This window comes from Eptesicus fuscus, chromosome 7, assembly GCF_027574615.1.
Source record: "Eptesicus fuscus isolate TK198812 chromosome 7, DD_ASM_mEF_20220401, whole genome shotgun sequence".
Taxonomy (NCBI): domain Eukaryota; kingdom Metazoa; phylum Chordata; class Mammalia; order Chiroptera; family Vespertilionidae; genus Eptesicus; species Eptesicus fuscus.
Window position 1 is genome coordinate 58,552,689 of NC_072479.1, and position 20,089 is coordinate 58,572,777.

At 40.4% G+C, this 20,089-nt stretch overlaps 1 protein-coding gene and 1 long non-coding RNA gene across 6 annotated transcripts in view; one reads left to right on the plus strand and one right to left on the minus strand.

The window, feature by feature from the left end:
- The first annotated feature begins 92 nt into the window (after positions 1–92).
- LOC129149796 (uncharacterized) overlaps positions 93–20,089 on the plus strand; it is a 73,038-nt gene continuing 53,041 nt past the window's right edge. The window contains exons 1-2 of the long non-coding RNA XR_008556613.1: positions 93–200; positions 309–392. This is a non-coding gene — a long non-coding RNA (uncharacterized LOC129149796). The remainder of the gene's footprint in view (positions 201–308; positions 393–20,089) is intronic.
- ATF1 (activating transcription factor 1) overlaps positions 18,331–20,089 on the minus strand; it is a 69,601-nt gene continuing 67,842 nt past the window's right edge. For 4 of the 5 annotated variants that reach the window (XM_008140673.3, XM_028144364.2, XM_028144367.2 and 1 more), the window contains one exon: positions 18,331–19,811. In XM_008140673.3, coding sequence (XP_008138895.1) covers positions 19,667–19,811 — 145 coding nt within the window. In that variant the 3' untranslated portion in view covers positions 18,331–19,666. The remainder of the gene's footprint in view (positions 19,812–20,089) is intronic. The other variant, XR_008556612.1, reaches the window with a different exon arrangement.

The window sequence follows — 20,089 nt, forward strand, 5'->3', positions numbered from 1 at the left end:
TCAGCCTGGCTCTGGGCGCTCCTGAGTGGACGGGACTTGCCCAGGCCAGGTCCTCACACCTCCGGGGAACCGCGGGCCTGTGGTGGGCGGGCCGGGGCCGGGGCCGGGCCGCGGTGGGCGCTGCTGGCGGCGCGGACCTGAGGCCCGGAGGGCTTCCGGAAGGGCTGCTCAGCAAAGGCGGCTCCGCTGGGCACCCGGAGGTAAAGCAGAGGGCAAAGCAAGTGCAGAGGTTGGGATTCGAGACAGGACCGGCGCTGGGAAACCCAATTTCTGTGATACAGGGTGACTCATGGTTAATTGTCTTGTAGTCGTTTGCCTTGAGCGGATCTCAGGGCGAGCTGATCCAGTCAAATGTGAGGACCTGCAAAGTGGAGGACAAAGCCTGACTGAAGGTAACGGCCGCCTCCACCTCGGTCCCTAGCCTGAGAGATGCATGGTGCCTTGCCCTGTCAGACTCCCTGAGATGGCCCTGGACACTCCAAACAGTGTGGGGAGAGGGTGCAGGGAAGTGACTCCAGCTAACGGATCCACTGAACAAGCATTCACCTTACACGAGGTGCTGGACAGGGAAATAGCATCCTACCACGGGAAGGGTGTTAAGACTGTCCGTCTGACCCAGGGAACTTTGTAACTTGGCTGGCACCCAGCCCAAGCCCAACACCAGCTCAGACACCAGGGAGTGGTGTGGGCTGTGGCAGTCTGGGAAGGCTCCCTGCAGGAGGGGTATGTTAGCTGGGCCTAGATTGAGGGGGAATGTCAAGAAGAGGAAGGAGATGTAGTGAAGACAGGCTAGGCCAGTGGTCGGCACACTCATTAGTCAACAGAGCTGCAAACCACGGCTCGCGAGCCGCAGTTTGCCGACCACTGGGCTAGGCTAAGCGACAGCATAAGCCAAGGCATGGGATTTTGAAAATTAATAAAGGAAACCTCAACCAAAATTGGAGTCTTGGAGGGCCTGTAGGGGGAACTCTCACACCCTATCACTCATCATTGGTTGCCCCAAACTGGAAGAGATATGCCTTGATTTCCAACAGGGAGATGTTTTCTAGTCTAGTACCCCAACAAAAGGAAGATTTTCTCCTTCCCCAGCAATGGCACAACCAATGAGAGATTGTCACAACTCAGCCAAGGAAAAGTCAGTAGAGTTTGAACTCCCAGGTTTCTTCAATGGACTCTTTCCTCCACAAGAGACAGCTCTTCTCCTTGGTTCTCCAGACTTGACTATGGTTTTGTCATAGCTCACAAGTCTTGAGTTGCAATATTCTGCTATTCCTCAATAAATCCATTTTTGCTGGTAGAATAGCTTTCATTTTTTTAAGGTCAATAATGTGTACCCAGGCATTTCTCCAGAGAAATAGAACCAATAGGACACGTAGAGATATATAAGAGGAGATTTATTATGGGAATTGGCCCACACCATTATCGAGGCTGGAAGTTGCACAGCATGCCATCTGCAAGATGGAGAACTAGGAAAACCAGTGGTATAGTTCAGTCCCACTCCAAAAGCTGGAGAATCAGGAGCTCTGATGTCTGAGGACAGGAGAGATGGATGTCTCAACTCAAGAAGAAAGGGAGAGTTTGCCTCTTCTTCACCATTTTATTTGGACACTCAGTTGATTGGATTGTATGACAACCACCCACATTGGTGAGGGCACATCTTCCTTACTCAGTCTACTAATTCAAATGCTCATTTCTTCCAAAAATGAACTAACAGACACAACCAGAAATATTATTTTACCAGCCATCTGGACATCCCTTAGCCAAGTCAAGTTGACACATAAAATTAACCATCAATGTCACTGTTGTTTCTCGACCTTTTGGCTAAGATCAAGTATAATGCAATATGTGTATGTGTAATTTATTGTTTTTATTTCAGTTGACATGCAATATTATATTACTTTTAAGGGCACAACATAGTGATTAGACATTTAGATAGATTATAAAGTTATCACCCTGATAGTCTACTACCCCTCTGACACCCTATGTAGTTAATATATTGTTGACGATCTTCCCTGTGCTGTACTTTACATTCCCGCGACTATTTTTATAACTGGCAATTTTTACTTCTTAATCCTTTTCACATTTTTTACTAGTCCCCTCAACACCCCTTCCATATGGCAACCATCAGTTTTCCTCTGTATCTATGAGGTTGTTTCTGTTTTGTTTGTTTATTTTGTTTTTTAGATTGCATATATAGCCCTGACCGGTTTGGCTCAGTGGATAGAGCGTCGGCCTGCGGACTGAGAGGTCCCAGGTGCGATTCCGGTCAAGGGCATGTACCTTGGTTGAGGGCACATCCCCAGTAGGAGGTGTGCAGGAGGCAGCTGGTCGATGTTTCTCTCTCATCGATGTTTCTAACTCTCTATCCTTATCCCTTCCTCTCTGTAAGAAATCAATAAAATATATTTTTTTAAAAAGATTGCATATATAAATGAAATCATATGGGATTGGTCTTTCTCTGACTTATTTCACTTAGTATAATACCCTCTAGGTCCATCTATGTTGTTACAAATGGTAAGATTTCATTCTTTTTATGGCAGAATAGTGTTCCATTGTATATATGTGCCACATCTTCTTTATCGACTTATCTGTGGATGGACATTGAGGTTGCTTCCATATCTTGGCTACTGTAAATAATGAACATAGGAGTGCATATAATTTTTGAATTAGTGTTTTGAATTTCTTTGGATAAATACCCAGAAGTATTTATATGGTAGTTCTTTATTTAATTTTTTGAGGACCCTCTATACTGTTTTCCATAATGGCTGCACCAATTATATATTTTGGATATTAACTGCTTATTGGATGTCTCATTGGCAAATATCTTCTCCCATTCAATAGGTAGTCTTTTCATTTTGTTGATGGCCCTTCACTATGTAAAAACTTTTAAATTTGATGTAGTGCCAATTGCTTACTTTTTTCTTTTGTTTCCCTCACCTGAGCAGACATATATACAACAAGATATTGCTAAGAGCGATGTCACAGAGTTTATAGCCTGTGTTTTCTTCTAGTAGTTTTATGGGTTCAGATCTTCTGTGTAAGTCTTTAATCCATTTTGAGTTTATTTTTTTCTTTTAGAGTTTATTTTTGTATATGGTGTAAGAAAGTGGTTTAGTTTCATTTGTTTGCCCAACACTATTTATTGATGAGACTGTCTTTACTCCATTGTATGTTCCTCTCTAGTTTGTGGGTTTATTTCTGGGCTCTCTGTTCTGTTCCATTGACCTATGTGTCTTATTTTAGTAATCAAAACAGCCAGTACCATGCCGTTTTGGTTACTATAGCCTTGTATTTTGATATCAGGTAGCATGATACCTCCAACTTTGTTCTTCTTTCTCAAGGTTATTTTTGCTATACGGGGTCTTTGTAGTTCCATATAAATTTTTGGTTTGGTTGTTATAGTTCTGTGAAAAATGCTATTGGTATTTTAATAGAGATTGCATTAAATCTATAGACTACTTTGGGTAATATGGACATTTTAACGATGTTAAGCATGGTATATGCTTACATTTATTTGTATCTTTTCAATTGCTTCAAAGTCTTATAGTTTTCTGAGTATAGGTCTTTACTTCCTTGGTTAATTGAGGCATGTTCTCTCTATCCCCACTTTGTAAGATTTTTTTATCCTTAAAAAAAAAGTTTAAAAAAATTTTATTTCAGAGAGAGGAACAGAGAGGGAAAGAGGGATAGAAACATCAACGATGAGAATCATTGGTTGGCTGCCTCCTGCATGCTCCCTACTGGGGATAAAGCCTGCAACTTTGGCACATGCCCAGACCAGGAATTGAACTGTGACCTCCAGGTTCATAGGTCAATACTCAACCACTGAGCCAGTTCGCCGGGCTGTTGTTCCACTTATTTATGCATTCCTTTGTTGACTCTTGTATGAGCCTTGACCAGTGACTGAACCCACAACCCTGGCGTATTGGGACGACGCTCTAACCAACCTAGCTACCCAACCAGGACATGTTGCTAATATTTTTGTTGAGGATTTTTCCATCTATGTTCATCAGGGATATTGACCTATAATTCTCTATTTTTTTTGGAGTGTCTGTCTGATTTTGTTCATGTCAGTTGTTGTGTTCTTCAGTTTTAGCTGCTTCTTTTTTATTCTTTTGTTTCTCTTTGTTGAAGTTCTCACTGAGTTCATCTATTCTTCCTCTAAGTTATAACCAGGGTTTTGAACTTCTGGTAGATTGCTTACCTCCATTTTACTTAGTTCTTATTCTGGAGCTTTGTCCTGCTCTTCCATTTGGGACAGATTTCTTTTTCTCCTCATTTTAACTGACTCCATATGTTTGTTTCTGTGTATTAGGTAACTCTCTTACATCTCCTGGTCCCTCCAGCCCTCACCCTGACAGAGTGGCCTTATGTACTAGAAGGTGTCCTATTGGGACCAGTGGTGCATTCTCCCTGGTCCCCTGAGCTGGGTGCTACAGGTAGTCCTCTGTGGGGGTTGTGTATGTCCCCCTGTTGTAGTTGGGCCTCTACTGCTGTTGATGCAAAAGAGTGGGGTTGACCCTCGGGCCGACGGGCCATGAGGGATGGCTGTGACTATAGCAGATGAGCTGTTGTGCAGGTACTGGCCCCACAGAGCAGGCGCTGCTTTAGTGGGGCTCAGGTGCCTGCCAAGTTTTCCCTTCAGGTGTGTTGTTGGTGGACCTAGTTGGGCGGTGCTCTCATATGGTCTAAAGCCAGCCACTGTTGGTTCTGGAGCCTCTTGGGAGGGGCTGCAGTGCAGGTCAAGTTCAGCCACCACTTGTGCTGGGTTTGTGGCCACTTAGTTGAAGCTATTTATGTTCTAGACCGACATAGTCTGTTGCTTATGCCAACCTTGGGGCCACTTAAAGGGATTTACAATGCAAGTTGAGATCAATCACTCACTCTTTGTGCTGGGCTGGGGCTGCTTAGCAAGAGCTGCAAGGCATACGGTAGCTGGCTGTGCTTGTTTCAGTATGTGGGCCTTTGAGAGATTTTAGGAAAATCCTCATTGTTAGCCAAGGTGACGACTCCTGTATAGGAGCTACTAGAAGAGGCTTGGGCCTGGTGAGCAAGTTCGGTGGGGTGAGGTCTCAGGGTATCATCTGGATGGGATGAACGGTGTAATCAGGTTAATGGAGAGCACAGGTTTGGTGCCTACCTGTACCAGGCCAGCTGGGTGGGAGAAGAGCTTAACAAAGGCACCTGCCAGTGCTTCCATCGTAGAAAGAGTGGAGAGTTGGCCCATTCCCTGTCCCTCCAGCCCTCACCCTGAAGTTAGTCAATTTAGTTCCTCCCCTTATATCTCAAGTGCTTTTTGAGCTGTTGCCCCTGTGCTGGAGCTTAGAGCTAGTGAGTCTGTGAGCGAGTGAGTCTGTGTGTGGGTCCTTTAAAAGCAACCCTTTGATCTAGCAGCCCTTTGTCTTTCTTGGGTGCAATCCCTGCTGGTTTTCATAGCCAGATGTTATGGGGACTCCTCCTCTCAGCACTGATGCCCTGGGCTGGGGAGCCAGATATGGGGCTGGGACCTCCCCACTTCTCAGAGGTGACTCCTGCAACTGAGAGATCCCTCCTGATACTTCTTCTTTTTTTAATTCTCACCTGAGGATATATTTATTGGGTAAGAGAGAGAGGAAGGGGGAAAGAGAGAAACATCGATCAATTGCTTCCCATACGTACCCCAAATGGGGAGTGAACCTGCAACCTAGGTATGTGCCCTGACCAGGAATCGAACCTGCAACCTTTCTGATGTACAGGACGATGCTCCAACCAACTGAGCAACCCGGTCGGGCTCCCTCCCGATTCTTAGCTGCCATACCGTGGGTGTGGGAACTGCTGGTTCTGCATCTCCACCTGATTAGTCTCATGTGGCTTCTTTATATCTTTAGTTATAAGAATTCTGTTCAGCTAGTCTTCAGGTGGTACTCAGTTTTAGTTGTTATAAAATTTAATTGTAAATTTGGTGTGATTGTGGGAAGAGGCAATCATAACCTCTACCTGCTCCACCATCTTGATCAGAAGGAGTTTTTCTTATTATTATTACTGTTCTGTTATCTTACAGAGACTGAGGAAACCATGTCTTCACATTTTTTGACCAGGATGTGTTAGAGAAAAGACACTAAGTTGAAGGCTTGTTCTTGGTTTTGCATTTGATTTGATTCTCTTTTGAGTCCAGAATCACCATGTGTGGGCCTTCTTCCCTTTAGCAGATCATTTAATATGGTTTTGGGATATGCAGTAGTAGGCCTGTAACCTGCTTCATACTTAGGGTAAGGCTGCTGATTGCTCAGCATAATGAAAAGAAAACTTTCAGTGTGCAAAGCAAGCTGGACAAGAGGGAGGAAAGAAGCAGGCAGCCTGCAGTCCAACAACAGGGCAGATGGCCAGGTCTGAGCCAAAAATATGTCTGTGAGAGTTTCATCATGGTGGGTTGACCCAGGATTTTTAAGAACAATGGAATCTGATGTCTGGTTTTAATTATCTTATTGCTATCTTGTTTTGTTCCTAAGATTGCCTCTGTTAACCCCACACCTTCATTAACAAGGGAGCAGTGTGGGCTGTGGTAGTCTGGGAGGTATGTCACACTGTGGGGAATTAAAGTAGGGGTCAGTGAAAGGACAGCCATCTTGTTGCATCAACCCTCTGAGACTGTCATGGTTGACAGCATCAAATCAAAGGAGGCTATTGGGGCTTTCAGGTGAGAAAGGGAATAGATGCTTCGGGCTGAGCTGAAGTCAATGATAGCCAAGTGATATTGGAGCAACAAGTTGCAGCATGAAACTGACCCAGGGGCAGACAAGAAACACATTTCCTGTTCCCCAGATATTTTAGTGGGAGGTGATGCTTGAAAGGGAAGCACAGTTGGGTGTGTGTGTGTGTGTGGTGTGGGTGTGGTGGGGGGGGGGGGGGATATGACCAGATTGGGTATGGCTTTATAAGCAGGGCAAGATGACGAATCTTGCTGTGATGGGTAACAGAGACACAGCAGATTTGTTTAGACACATCAGGATATGATCAAAAAGAGGTGCGTGCAGCCAGGCCATGAGGAGGCAGTGAAAAACACAGTGGGCCGGTAACCACAAAGTCCTGTGCCTGGATTTCTTCTGCCTCGTCTAGGTCTTCTCCCTTCTCTCCTGCACTGTCACGTCCTTTCTTTGTGGATCACTGCCATAAGCAGACAAGTATACTCTGGGGCAGTAGGCAGCCTCCAGAATGGCCTCCGATCAGCCCTGTCTCCTGTATTCACAGCCTGGTTTAGTCCCCTCCCCTTACTGTTAGCTGGATTTAGCACCCATGCTTCTAGCAAATAGTGATAGAGATGATGGCCTATTACTTCCAATATTAGGTTATCAAAAGATTGTGACTTATTTTTTTATTTTTTTCTTTATTGATTAAGGTATTACATATGAGTCCTTATCTCCCCATTCCCCCCCACCCCCACTCATGCCCTCACCCCCCTGGTGTCTGTGTCCATTGGTTATGCTCATATGCACGCAAACAAGTCCTTTGGTTGATCTCTCCCCCTGACCCCCACCTTCCCCTACCTTCCCTTTGAGGTTTGACGGTCTGATCAATGCTTCTCTGTCTCTGGATCTGTTTTTGTTCATCAGTTTATGTTGTTCATTATATTCCAAAAAGATTGTGACTTATGCTTGAACATTCTCTCTAGCTCTCCTGCTCTGAGGGAAGCAGGCTGCCATGTTGTGAATGACCCTATGGCCCTAGGGCATGGCCTCCAGCCCTACCAACGAGGAACTAGAGTCCTCAATCCAACAGCCCACAAAGAACTAACTCCTACAACACAGCACGCGTGAGCTGGGAAGCACCTCTTCCCCTGTCAAACCTTCGAATGAGACCATAGTTCTGGCTAACGTCCTAACCGCAACCTTATGAGAGACCTTAAGCCAGGCACCCCACTGAGCCACACTCAAGATTCCTGACCCACAGAAAGTGTGAAATAACAAATTTTTGTTGTTTTAAGCCACTGAGTTTTGGAATAATTTGTTATGCAGCGACAGATAATACATCTTGTTTCTCCTACCATTGAAATGTGTGGACGAAAGGGGCCATGTGCTGACCTGACAAGCTCAGGGAAGGCCTGTGTGGCAGCCTTGCAAACTCAGAGACCTAAAGTCACCACAAAGGATGGTCTGAAATGAACACTTGCTTTTTTTTTAAATCCTCACCCGAGGATATTTTTTCCATTGATTTGTAGAGAGAGTGGAAGGGAAAGGAAGAGACAGAGAGAAACACTGATGTGAGAGAGACACATTGATTGGTTGCCTCCTGCATGCCCCTCCTCCCCACCAGGGCCGGGGAGCCTGCAACCCAGACATGTGCGCTTTTTTTTTTAGTATTTTCTATGAATATTGTTTACTTTTTTTTTCATTTTTTTATTAAGGTATTATATGTGTACATATCTTACCATTGCCCCGCCCTCCCCCCCCCCAACTCCCATGCACGGGCATGTGCTCTTGACTGGAATGGAACCTGGGACCCTTCAGTCCGCACGCCGACACTGTATCCACTGAACCAAACCAGCTAGGGCTGAAATGAACACTTTTTAACTAAAAGCAGTTTATGGTGGTAGTCATGTCCTAGGCCGGCATCTTCCCCGACAAAGGTCAATCGTTACCCTAACAGCGTCTATTATCTTTTTTTTTTTTAAATATATTTTATTGATTTTTTACAGAGAGGAAGAGAGAGGGATAGAGAGCCAGAAACATCGATGAGAGAGAAACATCGATCAGCTGCCTCTTGCACACCCCCTACTGGGGATGTGCCTGCAACCAAGGTACATGCCCTTGACCGGAATCGAACCCGGGACCCTTGAGTCCGCAGGCCGACGCTCTATCCACTGAGCCAAACCGGTTTCGGCGTCTATTATCTTTTTGCATCTACAATAACATATCTCTGAATGTCAAAGCAACTTCCCTTTTTCAGGACCTCTCAAAGCCCGGGCACCACAGACCCCCTCATGGTTATTGAGTTGATTGTTGACTGTTAACTTTCCTGTTCCTCTGTCAGAGAAGCTTGTCTATGGTTTTACTTTTCATCCACTCCCAGAGATTTCCCCGCATTGCTTTCTCCGCTTCCCTAATCTCTCGCCAACGGGTTTCATGTAACCCACACAGGTCTCCTCTTTTGATTGTAATATATAAAATGCAAAACTACCATTCTTTGGAACATTATCTTAACCCGTTGAGATGTTTTTTCCCAGCATTTTTCCACAATTTGGCTCAAACAAACTCACCAAAATTCTTCACAGGTTTGACTGTTTCTTTTTTTTATTATTTTATTTATTTATTTATTTTATTATTTTTTAATTACTTTATTGATTAAGGTATCACATATTTGTCATCAACCCTCCACCCCCATTCCCATCCCAACCCCCCCCCACACACACACGCATGCCCCCATCCCCCTGTTGTCCGTGATCACTGGTTAGGCTCATATGCAAGCACACAAGTCCTTTGGTTGATCTATCTCCCTTGTCCCCACCCTCCCCTACCTTCCTCTGAGGTCTGACAGTCTGATCAATGCTGTTCTTGTTCTTCAGTCTATGTTGTTCAGCATTTCCCCTAGATGAGTGAGCTCATGTGATACTAGGAATACACTTATAGGAACCGAAAATGAGACAAGCAATAATGGTTATGCTGAGAGGCAAATGAATCAGTCTATAGTGAGTTTCTTTCTGGGCCAACAGTTCTTTTGAGTCCCGATTTCTATGTCCAACAGTTGTTTATGTGTTCATAACAGCAATGATATTTCAGTTCTGGATGGTGGACAAATGGTGGTAATGCAGGTCCGACCCTCTCTGGTTTGGTCCTGGGCAATCTGCAGTGACGCACATCTGGTGACTGCTAGTATGGTAAGGCATGGTCAGCGTCTTCCATCTCTAGACTGTTTCTCTTCTGACTTCATGGCTGGAGCACTCCTGTCAATTCCTCTCTGTTGCAGGAATCCACATGGTCTCGGAGTTGTTTTCTGAAAATATACAAACATATTCTCGACCAAAAGTTAATAAAGGAATATTTTCTATAAATTTGACTTGCGATCCTTTTTCATTTTTTTGCCCAAACGATTTTCCTTTGGTTTGTTTTGACACCATGTATGTTTTACCTGGGTGTCTTGTTGTTAGCATTACAAATGAAAGTTAATTTTCTAAAGTAAAAATTTTCTAGATGTAATTTATTTACAGGATATTTTTCCTTACATGATATTCTTCTATCCCCCCTATTTTGGTTTAAATATTGGGAGGCTTTTGGAAATTTTATGCTGTACTCTTGATAGCTTTTAAATTTTACTTTTTTGCACTAAAATGTGACTGCTTTAGGTTCATTATATGTTATGCAATTTTACCATGAGATGAACTACCAATAAAAATTTTAGTTAACACTTTAGGAACAGCTTTTTTGTCCAGTACAATTCATTTTTCTAGAGTATTTGCTTATTTTTATTGGCCAATTTAAATTAGTCTGAAAACTTGACTACTATTTTACTGTCAAATTTAATACTGTAACAACTATCTTGTTTTTCCCTGTAATTATTAGTGGAGAGGATTATTTGCCTTCTTAAGTAGGCCCAGAGCATTCCTGGTGCTAGGCTGGATTTAGATATCATAGACCCCAGTTCCCCAGATCATGGGTGCAAGACATCTCCATCAAGTCTTGTTGCAGTGAGAGGGCATCTGCTGTCAGCCATGTTTCTGTTACCTGGGTCCCGATTTGAGCTGGGCATGCGAAGCTGAGCAGCCATGGGGGCAGGAGATCTCCCTCAGCAGGGGTGAGGGTTCAGGCCCCTGCAAACTTGGGGGGGTGAAGGTCTGTGCCCCACCTCTGTTGACCCCCAAGTTCTCTCCTGATGGCCCCTATGCGACTGTGCCTGTCTTAGGTTGTTCCTTCCCTGAGGAATCTTACCCGGGTTTGACTGTTTCTTACATTGACAAGTGTTACCCAACAGGGACCAGCCCAGAGCACATCTGTGTCAGGCCGGCCTGTAGTGTGTGGGGTCTTGACTTCATTAGGAAAGATTCCCAGCATGAATCGACATGGGGTTAAGAGTACGTTGGTTAAAGCTGGGGACAGTGGAACCCAGGAAGGACTCAGGGTGAAGAAGCAGCAGGGAGAGCCGGGCGCTGCTCTGCTTTGGCTCTAGCACTGTTACAGGAAAGAAGTGAGCCAGACGGGGCTGCTGCCAGCTCACGAGGAAGTCAGAGAAAAAGGCCTTTGGAGACAGATTCAGGGGGTGAGCCTGGGTTGAGCCACTGCTGCCCATGTGCCCCCTGGTTGCAAGTCTCTTGCGGATCCTTAGAGTTTAGGAATAAAAAGTTCACGCCCGGGAAGGGACATGAGTGTGCTAGAGTGAGCTAGCATTGAGTCTTTGTCCTGGGGTCTTTTTGTCCCCCGCCCCCTTTTTTTTTTCTGCAGGTAAGAATATTAGGGGAGAGTTTTGTCAGCTGTCCAGGTGCATTTTTAATCTGCTGATGTATCAAAATAGTTGTTTAGGGGAGTTTTGGATTATTCTTTGGTCTGTTTTACTGTTTTATTTTTTTAGGTCTGTCTGGCCTTAATGGGTTTTTTGTTATTTGTTGCTTGACTTCATCTGTCCTTGAGTGTAGCTGGCACAATGTCATTAATTGGTCTTTGTCGTCTGTTTTCCCAGGCAGGGTGATGTAAGCTATGCATTCTCTGGTTGGGGAGGAGAGGTATAAACCATTTGCTCTCAAATGTCCTTGGTTGGGGAAGATAAGGTATTGTATTGCAATTCACAAGCTGGCTGCAAGCTGCCCAAACTGTTTGGCTTTGTTTAATTTTCTTGTTTTAGTTTCTCCGTTACATTTGCCCAGGGATTTAGCTCGGAGGGGGGCCCAGTGGTGGCTGGGTACGTGTTCCGATGGGGGCGGGATTGACTGGGTCTGGAGTTGGGGGAGACTTTATTCTTTCTTCGAGTCCCCTGCTCCACTTAGAGCACATCTGAGTTAGTGCTAGAAATAGATATACTTTTAATCCTCACCCGAGGATATATATTTTTTAAACTATTGATTTTAGAGAGAGAGGGGAGGGAGAGAAAGAGAGAGAAACATTGATCAGTTGCCTCCTGTAAGCACCCTGGAGATCCAACCTGCAACCTTTTGGTGTATGGGACGATGCTCCAACCAACCGAGCCTAGATATCTTTTTAATAAAATATTTTATTATGTAGACTTGAAGTAATAACAATATAAACATTCATGTACCTACCACTTCATTCACTATTTTTGTTTTAATAAATATTTAACCCATAGGAAATAATATTTATAGCACAATATACGTACAGTTTAAAGGATAACAATACAAGGATACTCATTTAAGAAAAAGAATGTTGTTGTTACTTTTGAAATTCCCTGTGTACCCCTCCCTATTCTATCTCTTTCTCTTTATCTTAGAACTAACCAATATTCTGAATTTTGTATTTATTATTCCATTGATTCTCTTTATAAACCTGGCAGTACTATATATTAGCCACTAGGCACAGTTGACAATTTAAATTTAAATAAAATAAAAAATCAAAAATAAATAAATAAAATAAAAATTTATTTCCTCAGTCACATTAGCTATATTTTAAGTGCTCATTAGGTTACCATGCTGAACATCAAATTATGGAATATTTGCATCATTGAAGAATTCTATTGGATAACACTGCTCTAAACAATATATTGTTTAGTTTTGCATGTATTTGAACTTTATATAAATTGAAGCATGCAATGACTTTTCTTTTGCAGCTAGCTTTGTTTAATTTAGTGTTAGGTTCTTGACATTCATTCCTATAGTTATCTATAGCTATAATTCATTTATTTTTACCACACATGGTGTATAAATGCCATAATATATTTATCTACATCAGAATTATTAATGGATGCTTAAATTGTTTTCAGATATCTGGTATTACAACTAATACTATTATGCATACAAGCATGAGTTTCTCTGGAATGTATCCCAGTTTGAGACTGCTGATTCATAGAGAAGACGCACTATCACCTTCTCTAAAAAATGCCATATTACAGATGTCCCCCCTTTTTCTCCCCATTGCCCCCTCCACATGGTTCCCGCTCACTCCAGGCCTTCACCACCTATTGTCTGTGTCCATAGGTAATGCATACATGCATATAGGATGTGTGGTTAATCTCTTCCCACCCCCCAACCCCCTTCCCTCTGAGATTCGTCCATTTATTGCATGTTTCTATGCCTCTGGTTCTATTTTATTCATCAGTTTATTTTGTTCATTAGATTCCTCGTTCTTTTATTTTGATTTTCAGGTTCAGTTGTTGATAGATATGTATTTATTGCCATTTTAGTGTTCATATATATTTTTTAACTCTTCTTCTTCTTAAAGAATACCTTTCAGCATTTCATATAATACTGGTTTGGTGGTGATGAACTCCTTTAGCTTTTTCTTATCTGTGAAGCCCTTTGTCTGACCTTCAATTCTAAATGATAGTTTTGCTGGGTAGAGTAATCTTGGTTATAGGTTCTTGCTGTTCATCACTTTGAATATTTCTTGCCACTCCCTTCTGGCCTGCAACATTTCTGTTGAGAAATCAGCTGACAGCCATATGGGCGCTCCTTTGTAGGTAACTAACTGCTTTTCTCTTGCAGCTTTTAAGATTCTGTCTTTGTCTTCAACCCTTGGCATTTTAATTATGTGTCTTGGTTGGTCCTCTTTGAGTTCCTCTTGTTTGGGACTCTCTGCATTTCCTGAACTTATAAGTCTATTTCTTTCATCAGGTAGGGGAAATTTTCTGTCATTATTCCCTCAAATAGGTTTTCAATTTCTTGCTCTATCTCTTCTCCTTACGGTACCCCCATGATACGAATGTTGGTAAGCTTGAAGTTGTCCCAGAGGCTCCTTATACTGTGTTCATATTTTTGGATTCTTTTTTCTTTTTGCTCTGCTGATTGGGTGTTTTGGTTTTTTTTTGCTTTCTCATATTCCAAATCATTTGATTTGATTTTTGTACTGTTGAATCCCTGTAAATCATTCTTTATTTCAGTTAGTGTATGCTTCATTTTTGACTGGTCCTTTTTCATGTCTTTGAGGTTCTCACTCAAGTTCTTGAAATTCTCACTTAGATCCTTGAAAGTCCCTTAAAGCTCTCATTAAAATCCTTGAGTCACTTTATAACCATCATTTTGAACTCTGTATCTAGTGGTTTGCTTGCTTCCATTTCGTTCTTTTCTGGAAAATTCTGTTTTTTTTTTCATTTGTGAAATATTTGTCTCCTCATTTTGGCTGCTTCCCTGTGTTTGTTTCTATGTATTAGGTAGAGCTGCTATGTCTCCTGGAATTGGTAGGGTGGCCTGTGAAGTAGGTGTCTGTGGGGCTTTAATGCTCTTCTCCCCCCATCCCCCCCCAAAAAAACACCAACAACACAAAGTATTGAATTACCATAGCTAAAACCCTGTTTTCTTTTTTCTGCTTGACCTTTCACTTAGAGAATGATATATTAAGGGACCATTTATGAACTTCTAAAAAAAGATCCTATAATCTGACATCTTTATTTATGGACTCGTGTCGTAAATATAAAGAAAAACAAGCAGACAAAATAAAACATGGACTGGATCCCCACTAAATTCATTGTAGTGGTTTCCTTTAGGGAGAGGAAGGGGGGAGTTCATCTGTGCATTTTTACTAAGAAAATGATCTAAATTAAAGATAAAATGTTAACACTTATTAATTCTGGATGGTGGGTATACAAGATTGTATATGTTAACTTGTGTAGTTTTCTATGTATTTACTTTTATTTGTAAAATTCTGTGATTTTAAAGTGGAGGTTGCCATCTAGTGGACACACTTAAAAAAATCTTTCATAGCAGGTGCATAAAGGTACAGCAGGTCCTTGAGTAACTTTTTGTTCAACTTTGTCCTGTTATAATGTTGATGAGATGATGTTAACTCCTGACTCTTGTTTATATGCCGAACCACTGACGTTAAAATGTGAGGACTTACTGTGCAACGGAACAGAGCGATTCACTCTTCAACAACACAGACAAGAAAGAAGGTGCAGCCCTGGCCAGGTGGCTGGGTTGGTTGCAGCATCGCCCCATACACCAAAAAGGTTGCGGGGTTGATCCCTGGTCAGGGCACATACAGGAGGCAACTGATTGAAGTTTCTCTCCTACATTGATGTTACTCTCTCTCTAAAATCAATAAAAACATATCCTCAGGGGAGGGTTAAAAAATTCAAAAAAACAAAAAAGAAAGAAGGTACATTCTAGTGGTCAAGACCACAAACTTTGGAGATGACCAGACCTAAGTCCAAACCATAGTCTTATTTTCTGTGTGACCTTGGCAAAGTATCAAACCTCTGTGTCTTAGTGAATTTGAACCCCAAGCTCTCATTCATTTAATACACATGGAGCATTCCTGTGAACCAGGTAGGCACTGCTCTAGAATGTGGGATATTGAAGAACACAAAAGAGACAGTTACCCCTTAGACTTTTATAAAGGTGTGTTTTGGGAGTGGGCATGGGGGAGAGACCACTATTTAAGTTGAATGGTTAAAGACCAGGTTAAAATCCCAAATCCCTAGGTGTTGTTTTTTTTTCAATTACAGTTTATATTCAATATTATTTTGTATTAGTTTTGGGGGTATAGCAGTGGTTAGACAGTCATATATTTTATAAAATTTTCCTCCTGAATATTTCCAGTACCCATTTGGCACTATACGTAGTTATTACATTACTGACTATATTCCCTATGCATCCCTGTGACTATTTTGTAACTACCAATTTGTACTTTTTAATCTTCACCTTTTTTACCCCATCCTCCACCTCCTCTCTGGCAATCATTAGTCTGTTCTCTGTATCTATGAGTCTTCATCAATTGTTCATGTATTTGTTCTTTAGATTACACATATAAGTGAAATCATATAGTCTTTGTCTTTCTCTGACTTATTTCATTGAGCATAATAGTCCTTACCTATGTTGTCGCAAATGGTAAGATTTCATCATTTTTTATGGCCAAGTAATAGTCCTTTGTATAAATGTACCAAAGCTTTTTTATCCACTCCATGTTGATGGGCACTTGGGTTGCTTCCATTGCTTGGCTATTGTAAATAACGCTGCAATGAACATAGGGTGCATATGTTCTTTTGAATTGGTGTTTTGGTTTCCTTTGGATATATACCCAGAATATATATCCAAAGGAAACCAAAACAGGGTCATAAGACAGTTCCATTTTTAATTTTTAAGGACCCTCCGTACTGTTTTCCATAGTGGCTGCACCAGTCTGCATTCCCACCAACAGTACACTAGGGTTCCCTTTCTTCTCACCCTCAGTTGTTTGTTGGGTTTATTGGTAATAGCCATTTTGGCAGGTGTCAGGTGATACCTCATTGTGATTTGAATTTGAATTTTTCTGACTAGTGACATTGAGCATCTTTTCATATGGCTATTGGCCATCTGTATGTCCTCTGGAGAAATGTCTATTCAGGTCCTCTGCCCTTTTTAATTGGATTGTGTGTGGGTTTTTTTGGTATTGTGTTGTACGAGTTCTTTATTGATTTTGGGTATTAACTCCTTATTGGATGTACTAGTAGCAAGTATCTTCTCCATTCAGTAGGTTGTCTTTGCATTTTGTTGATTTCCTTTGCTGTGCAAAAACTTTTTAGTTTGATGTAATCCCATTTATTTTTTCTTTTGTCTCCCTTGTCTGAGATATATCAGATAAAATATTGCCAAGAGGTGTCAAGAAATTTTGCTGCCTGTTTTCTTCTAGGAGTTTTATGGTTTCTAGTCTTACATTTAAGTGTTTAATGCATTTTGTTTGTTCTTGTATAGGGCATAAGAAGGTGGTCTAGTTTCATGTTTGGCATATATCTGCCGGTTTTCCCACCACCATTTATTGAGTAGATGTCTTTACCCCATTGTATATCCTTGCCTCCTTTGTCATATATTAATTTGCCACATTGGTGCATTATCTGCCGTTTTCCCACCACCATTTATTGAATAGATGTCTTTACCCCATTGTATATCCTTGCCTCCTTTGTCATATATTAATTGGCCACATTGGTGTGGGTTTATTTCTGGCATCTTGATTATGTTCCATTTTTCTGTATGTCTATATGCTGTTTTGATTGCGTTAGCCTTGTAGTGTGGTTTGATATCGGGTAGCATGATACCTCCAACTTTTCTTTGAAATAGCTATCAAGTCCTTAAGTCAAATTTCACTCACTTTATTTACAGCATCTTCTCTGGGATTGTGAATTGCCATTATGACAACTAATTCCAAACCATAATATGTATTTTTATATCCTCTCTATGTCCACGTATTTTAACTGGAGGAAGAACAAGTTTAACCAGCAATTTTGATATAATTTCTGGATAAATAAGACAAATGTAGTAAGATTTCTGAAGCTCTAGCACATGCCCATTCTTCATGCTCTGGTCAATAAAATGTAAGCATCTTATATGCTCAAGATGTATTCATGGGCAAGGTATTTCCATCAATATAATATATAAATTGATAATACATCTATATAGTGTTCTGAGCTAAGAAAGTAATTGCACTAGTCTATTGAACTTTTGAATTCTAATTCAGGTTTGGGTTATAATCACCTTTAAAATTCCATTAGCTTGACGTTGGATTCAAATTAGAAAAACATCTAGAATAATGTGGTATGCACTTAACAGAATCCTCCGTGGCTTTCCCATGTCTGTTACATACAGCAAGACTAAGGTATAACTTGATCTAGTGAGCAAGGCCCTATACTAGAAGTCTGTAGGTAGTGGAGAGTTTACAAATATTTATGGATGCCCAACTGTTAAGGCACCAAGGACTACATTATCTCAATTGCAGCCAAGCATGACATCTACCCAATATATTACGTTAAAAAAACTCTTGATATAACCCAGTGACCCCTTACCTCCTCCTATTCTTCAAGCTAATGGACCACTAGTTTAAGACTCTGGCTTTATAAATAGTGATATAAGTAATCCCACTGGTGATTGTACTTTTTTTCTTCTCATAAGCTGCTGCCAACTAAATGGAGTCCAATTTTAAAAGCTCTTATTAATAAAATATTTCATTAGGGTTAAATACAAATTTATCAACTGTGTTAATATTTCTGTGTAACAGGCTTCTTAACCATGTCCTAAACACTTGTAGAACAAAAAACTTCATTAGTTTATTGCAACTGATTTTGAATAAATCAAAACATACAATCAAATCTTAAAATAGGTTATGGAGACCAGAATTGTAAATTGATCCTCATTTTAAAACTAGAAATGCATTATACTTAGTATAATTAACAGAATGGCTATCAGGAGCTTGTCATTTATATATCAAGCAATGTATTTTACATTCAGCAAACTTAATTTTATCAAACATCCTTTAATTTCATAGACAACAATATGATACATATTGTATAAGAAGCACACAATAGTTTTGCAGTACAATTTCAAAGTGTATAGAAACTGGAATACAGAAGTTAAACACTGACAGCATTTGTGAACTCTGGAAAAACTGTATATAAAACTTAGAATCCAGAGATTAGCCAATCTGAAACTTTACTTCCCATAATATAAAAATGATACTTTGAGAGGCAAAATATTTTTTTTACTAAACTATATAAACATTTAAAATAATCATTAAAAACTCAACTTTAGAATTTATAAAGATTAGCTATAAAAATATATTGACAGTCACTTTTATAAATGTACCATTCACTACATTACAAAATAGTCTCTAGCATAAAATTGCTTTAATAACTGTACTATTTTAGAATCTGATAAACCTTACATTAAATCAATTATAAAATCCTCTTGGAAAACTTTGGTATGCATCTTCAGAAGTTTTTTAAAAAAATACTCTAATATCACCTCAAGGGCCTGTAAACATTCCATTCTATTAAAGCACAACAGAATAAGTGATGTATACTCAACTGCTTACAGAATATAGAATCAAAAAACAATCTGCTATGTATTTGTAGAAAATCACCATTCCCAGAATTACCCCAAAAACCAACTATTTAAAAGTGTCAAACTTTTAAACAGTTTTCTTTCCATTCTGATAATAAATGTTACAAAAACACTACACCCCATTCATGTACCTTAGATGCCTGTTAGGACAAGGCCTCAAAAATAGTTTAATCTACTCTTCAAAATGCTGTCAAGTCCAATAAACAAACTTAAAACCCATTTAAAAGACTTGACAATAGAACAAGTGTATGTAATCAGAACACATAATTATTTATATTTGGTTATGTATAGTTTTTCTTTTGGTAATTTAGAATTATTGGCAGAAATAAAATACACACACGCACACAATTGAAAAAAGTAAATTTTAGGAATCAGTATGAAATGCAGACCTATAGGGTAAATAGATTTAATTTTGAAAATGTACCAAATGTCATTTTACCTGCCATTTTTGGGTCATTGACGACTACTGTTGTTTAGAAAACTCAGATTGGTGCAGGCTCACTCCCTGCTTTAGTGTGCCTTTTACAGTTTCCAGTTGTGCCAGGGTCTTCCTTGAGGTCATTTTCCACTTTATCCTCTGTCACCAGTTCTCTTGCATAAGACATTTATCTTTGAGTTGCAAAAGCCTAAATAAAAGCTTCATTTTTGACCTTTTAATTTATAAAACTCCACTAAAAAGAAAAAATCCATTTAATTTTTAGGCAAGTCCACAAAATATTTTCTTAAATATCAAACACTTTTATGGGAATAAAGATCCTTCAAAGTTTTTAACTCTTCTATTAGAGTTTTATTTTGATTTTCCAGGACTGCAACTCGATTTTCCAGGCATTTCACATATTCTTTCTTCTTTCTGCGACATTCTCGAGCAGCTTCTCTAAATATAAGCATTAAAAAAACAATGTTAGAAAAAAATTCACCTTCTTTAAAGTGGTAAATGCCCTGCAGTAATTTTCCCTGCTTATCTTTTTTTTTTTTCTCATTTAAAAAATTAAGTTATCTATATACAATGAAATGTAGATCTTAAGTGTAGAATTAAGTTAGTTTTGGCAAATGCATATACATATACCTATATAGTCCACACACCTATCAAGGCCAGAACATTTTTATTGTCCCAGAAAATTCTCTCATGCCTGTTTCTGGTCAGTCCTCTCC